At 36.1% G+C, this 6,196-nt stretch overlaps 1 protein-coding gene across 1 annotated transcript; it reads left to right on the forward strand.

Moving 5' to 3' along the window:
* Positions 1 to 3,084: 3,084 nt before the first annotated feature.
* Positions 3,085 to 5,755, forward strand: LOC307121794 (uncharacterized protein; the record flags this gene model as incomplete). The annotated part of the gene is made up of 2 exons (XM_079809552.1): positions 3,085 to 3,950; positions 5,677 to 5,755. The coding sequence occupies 2 exons, from the start codon at positions 3,085 to 3,087 to the stop codon at positions 5,753 to 5,755; spliced, it is 945 nt and encodes a 314-aa protein (XP_079665678.1).
* Between the last annotated feature and the right edge of the window lie 441 nt (positions 5,756 to 6,196).

A 6,196-nucleotide genomic window follows, 5' to 3' on the forward strand; every position in this document is an offset into this window, starting at 1 on the left:
CACAGCGTCCATTTCTCCCAAAAAATACCTCAAATACTGATTCATCTGACCACAGTACACGTTTCCACTGTGTGATGGTCCATCCCAGATGCCTCCGAGCCCAGAGAAGTCGACGGCGCTTCTGGACACTGTTAACATAGGGCTTCCTTTTGGCACAGTACAGTTTTAACTGGCATTTGTGGATGTAACTACGTATTGTGGTACTTGACAAAGGTTTGCCAAAGTAGCCCTGAGCCCATGTGGTGATATCGCTTATAGATGAATGACGATTCTTGATGCAGTGCCGCCTGAGGGATCGGAGATCACGGTTGTTCAGCTAAGGCTTGCGCCCTTGTCCTTTACACACTGAAATTCCTCCAGATTCCTTGAATCTTTTAATTATGTTATGCACTGTTGAATGTGAAATATCCAAATCTCTTCCTATCTTTCTTTGAGGAACATTGTTTTTAAACATTTCAATAATTTTCTCACGTATTTGTTGGCAAACTGGCGATCCTCAGCCCATCTTTGCTCCTAAAGGATTAGACCTTTCTTGGATGCTGCTTTTGTACGAAATCATAATTACAATCCCCTGTTGACATCACCTGTTTCAAATCACATCATTATTTAACCATTTGACCTCATTACTAGCCCTAAATTGCTCCTGTCCCAACTTTTTTTGAAATGTGTTGCAGGTCTGAATGACAGGAAAGGATGCATATTTACAAATTACATGAAGTTGACCAGACAAAACATGAAATATTTTGTGTTCATATTGTCTGCAATGAAATACAAGTCAAAGTAAATTTAGAAATCACTTCTTTTTTTTTTTTTTGCGTTTTCCACTTTTTCTGATTTGGGGTTGTATATTTAAAGCAATTAATGGGCCAATATTAACCCTTTCATGTATGAATTATTATATTATATTTTTTATGTATTTTCATTGATCTTAGAGGATGAAAAACAAGATTTGAACTTTTTTGAAGAGATTTTCAGGACAGTGTATGTTTTTGGGTTTAACTAAACTAAATCATGTGAAAACGATAAAATATATAGGCCTACAAAAAACATATTACAGCTTCAGTTATTGCAAACGCAATTGAGTTTGTCCCCGTTCGACCAGAAAACCTCCGACTGAAATCTACATTGATCATTTGATGTTTTCAGACTGTGTAGAAAAAAATTGTAATCCGGTGTTTTCAATCTCATCTGAAATGAGCAGTGTTGGGAGTAACACATTACAAGTAACATGCATAATGTAATCAGATTACTTTTTGATGTAATGAGTAAAGCATTACAAGTAACATGCATTACATAATCCGATTACTTTTCAGATGTAACAAGTAATGCATTACAAGTAACGTACACTACGTAATCAGATTACTTTTTTGATGTAACAGGTAAAGTAAAGCATTACAAGTAACATACATTAAGTAATCAGATTACTTTTTTGACCAAAACGAATGAAGCATTACAAGTAATGTGCATTATGTAATCAGATTACTTTTTGATGGAATGAGTAAAGGATTACAGGTAACGTACACTATGTAATCAGATTACTTTTCAGATGTACCAAGTAAAGTAACACATTACAAGTGATGTAGGCTACATTAAGCAATCAGATTACTTTTTGATGTAACAAGTAAAGTAATGCAATGCAAGTAACGTACACTATGTAATCAGATTACTTTTTGATTTAATAAGTAAAGGATTACAAGTAACATGCATTACATAATCGGATTACTTTTTTATGTAATGAGAAAAGCATTACAAGCAACGTGCATTACATAATCAGATTACTTTTTGATGTAACAAGTAAAGTAATGCATTGCAAGTAATATACATTAAGTAATCAGATTACTTTTTTGACAAAAACGAGTAAAGCATTACAAGTAATGTGCATTATGTAATCAGATTACTTTTCAGATGTAACAAGCAACGCATTACAAGTAACTTACACTACGTACAGATTACATTTTTGACGTAACGAGTAAAGCATTACAAGTAATGTGCATTATGTAATCAGATTACTTTTTGATGGAATGAGTAAAGCATTACAAGTAACGTACACTATGTAATCAGATTACTTTTTAATGGAATGAGTAAAGCATTACAAGTAATGTGCATTATGTAATCAGATTACTTGTTGATGGAATGAGTAAAGCATTACAAGCAATGTGCATTACGTAATCAGATTACTTTTAGATGGAATGAGTAAAGGATTACAAGTAAGGTACACTATGTAATCAGATTACTTTTCAGATGTAACAAGTAAAGTAACACATTACAAGTAACGTAGGCTACATTAAGCAATCAGATTACTTTTAGATGGAATGAGTAAAGGATTACAAGTAACATGCATTACGTAATCAGATTACTTTTCAGATGTAACAAGTAAAGTAACACATTACAAGTAACGTAGGCTACATAACGTAATCAGATTACTTTTTTGATGTAACTGCAAATTCCATTCTAACATGCATTTATTTACACCCAAAAAAGTTTCTGCAGATGCAGTATTTTCAAGAAACAACAGTCACAGTAACAGTATGAATTGTATCTGAAATTTGATGCATGTCCAATTTACTGGAGAGATGATTAATTGGAATTTCCTCTAAATCTACAATCAATACTTGGAAAATTTAACAATGATACGATACATTAGATGTTACGTCATGCTACATTTTATTTTTCCTGAAAGAGTCTAGGATAGAAGGAATGGATTGATATTCCAGAGCAATTTGGCATTTCTGACTGTCTGTCAGCCATCTTGGTTTGGAGAAAAGATATTGGAGGAAATGTATAGGATGATGCAGAGTCCACTATAGAGGTTGATGTGCAGCTATGCCATCATCATCAGCTATGCTATTACGGATTACAATATCATGATCCACAAATCGCTTATTGCAGGCCCAAAGTCTCTCCCATCAAACACTGCACAAGGGTCTCTGACAGCAAGCAAATACAAATCCCTAGTGCATGCATACTATTCCCATATGACATTATCTCAATAATTCGTCTTTCAGTCTCATGGGATGGAGCACCATCTATTTAAACACCCTTTAACCAGCACCAGTGTCCTCCATCTACTAAAGACACATGGCAATGCTCACCTTTAACCTAACCGTTCCACTCTCGGTTGACTTTTCGCGTCCTGAAGATTATTTGATATTTCTTTTTCATATCCTGTTCGCCACAGGGTCGGTTCTCCTGGCAGGGTCGGTGGTTATCGGCATCGCGAGGACCCGAGCCCTGCGCTCCCAGAACCGCTTCATCTTCATGCTGAACACCAGCATCAGTGACACGTTAACCGGCTGCTCTGTCTTCTACCTCGGCCTGTTCGACGTCCAGGAGGGTTACCCGTCCCGAAACGGCACTTATTACATTTTACCATCATTTCTAGGGGTGAATGTGTTGACATTTGTGTTCGCGCAGTTTGACAGATACCTGGCAGTGTGTCGACCCTTCTTCTACAAGCGGCACATTACGCGCGGGGTCGTTATTGGCGTTTGCGCGCTCTGTTGGATTTACACATATTCAATTCTTACTGTTCAAAGTGTCGTGCCGGTTGCATTTGCCGCACAAATGAACGCATTCGGGGTCATAGTCCTACAGGTGATCGTGGCCATCAAAGTGTTAATGACCATCAAATTGTACCTGATCGCGAGGCATCAGCTCAGCCGTGAGCCGCCCAGCAGCGACAAGGACAACAAGAAAGAATCGCTGCGCATCATCGTTTTCGTGGTCATTTGTTTTCTCATCTTGTGGGCTCCGTCTTTTGTGAACATCTCGGTCAAATATGTGACCAAGACCGGGCTGAGGTTCAAAAATGAAGCCACGAATCTTTTCGCGATCATGGCGCGGTTTAACGCGCTCAGCACGCCCGCACTTTACATTTGGGGAAGTCCAGCTTTACGCGCGGCGGTCTGGAACTCCGTGTGGAGAAAAATATTCAAGAGGAGAACGCCAAGGTGTATTTTTGGGTCTAAATGTCTTTCTGAATGTCAAATGTTCAAATCCATACACACACACACCTGTAAAAAAACTATAATGCCAACTGTAATAGGCTTGTAAGTGTATTAGCCTAAAATCTAAAATGCTTGATAACTTTTAACAAACATTATCCCCCGATTTCACAGATAAGGCTAGATAGTCCTTGACTAAAAGGCATGTTTAAGCTGTTTTAATGGAAAGCCACTTTCTTTCATGCATATCTTAAAATATGTCTGTCATTGTTTTGGAGATGCACTCCAGTATTGTTTTTTTAGGACATGTTTAAAAAAAGCTACTTAAAGGCCCCAATTGAACTAAGGCCTAATGATGGCTTAGTCCTGTTTGTGAAACCGGGCCTAGCCTAATAAAAAATAGACCAAAACACACACACACACACACACACACACACACACACACACACACACACACACACACACACACACACACACACACACACACACACACACACACACACACACACACACACACACACACACACACACACACACACACACACACACACACACACACACACACACACACACACACACAAAAGCCTGTTTTTAAGATTTACGCATTTCAATTGTATAGTGAAATTGCATTAAATTGAATTGAATAATCTGTACACATTATGGATTAAGGACTTTAAATGAGTAGGCTAAAAACAACAACTAAATCTTAAAACATTTTGTGTAAATACATACATTTGTGTAAAGATGGAACAAGGGAATTGACCATTATTTTAAGTAATTCGTAGGCTATTCATTTTTCTTTGTTTTTAAATGTAAGAATACGAATCCAGCTGAAATGGTCAATTCCCTTGTTCCATCAAGATTTACACAAAATGTTTTAAGTTCTAGTTTTTACTTATTTAATTGTTTTTAATCAATAATGTTTACAGATTATTCAATTCAATTTGATGCAATTTTACTATACAATTGAAATGCGTAAATCTTAAAAACATTTTTTTTAAATTTAGCCTATTTTTAAATTTACGCATTATGGATTAAGAATTTTAAATGAGTAAAAAAAAAAAACCTAGAGCTCAATACATTTTGTGTAAATCTTGATGGAACAAGGGAATTGACCATTTTAGTTGGATTCGTATTCTTACATTTAAAAACAATGAAAATGTTTAAATTCATGAATACGAATCACTGGTCCATTCCCTTCCATTACGGATTACACAACATGTTTTAAGATCGTTTTTATACTAATTTTAAATTCTTAATCCATAATATGAATAACCTGGATTATTCAATCAAATTATGGAATTTTACTATACAATTGAAATGCGTAAATCTTAAAGAAAAGGGCTGAAAGAGTGTAAGGACGTTCCAAGAACGATGTTTAACGTTCCATAAATATTATTTTAAGAACGTTCGTCCTAACATTTATTTTACAGAACTTTTAATCTGAGCCTACTAATGAAAATAGCTACTTTAGAAAATAACATTTAATAGTGTAATAGTCTATTTTGAAAATAGCTTTTTTCAAAATCCTAAATCTTTATTTTCAGGTTAAAAAAAAGTGTGGTCTCAGACTTTAATACCCCTCTGTATGAATCAACCGTACACATCTGCAGGCATATAACACATGAACTATTCTTTTAAACATGTCCTTTGTCAGTGTTATTAACAATTTAATCATCAAGCTCTGTATGCAACCTTACATCAGCGCGTTTGTGGGTGTCTTCTGAAACAGGGTGGACTCTGGCCATGTGAAACCCAAGAAGGGAGGAGAGGGAATTCTCAGCATCGCACAGAGTTCCAGGAAAACATGAACACTAAAGACTCTCTTCAAGACTCAACTATCTGCTGAAACATCGACATGATTCGAGTCATTACAACGGAGCAGCTAATATTAATATAGCCTACATGTTTGGCGCCAACAGGCTTCTTGATCTATAACGCATTTTCCACAATATAAGGCTTGTCTTTATGTCTTACAAGGATTTTTACCCTCCAAACTTGGCTCTGGGTAACATATCCCTTAAAGGGTTTATTATCACTTTATTATATTTTAACATTTCATAGGTTATTGATACAATAAGTCGTGAGGGGGTTACCTCAAAAATTCGCGCCATTCTTGTATTGCGGCTGCTGGAGACAAGCGCGCCATTTTGAATTTGAATTAAATTAGAAAAAAAATATGGCTAGGAATTGAATATAAAGGTTAACAATCACATCTCTAATTTAACGAAATCTTCGTGAAACTACACCCC

This window comes from Gobio gobio (genome assembly GCF_949357685.1).
Source record: "Gobio gobio genome assembly, chromosome: 25".
Taxonomy (NCBI): Eukaryota; Metazoa; Chordata; class Actinopteri; order Cypriniformes; family Gobionidae; genus Gobio; species Gobio gobio.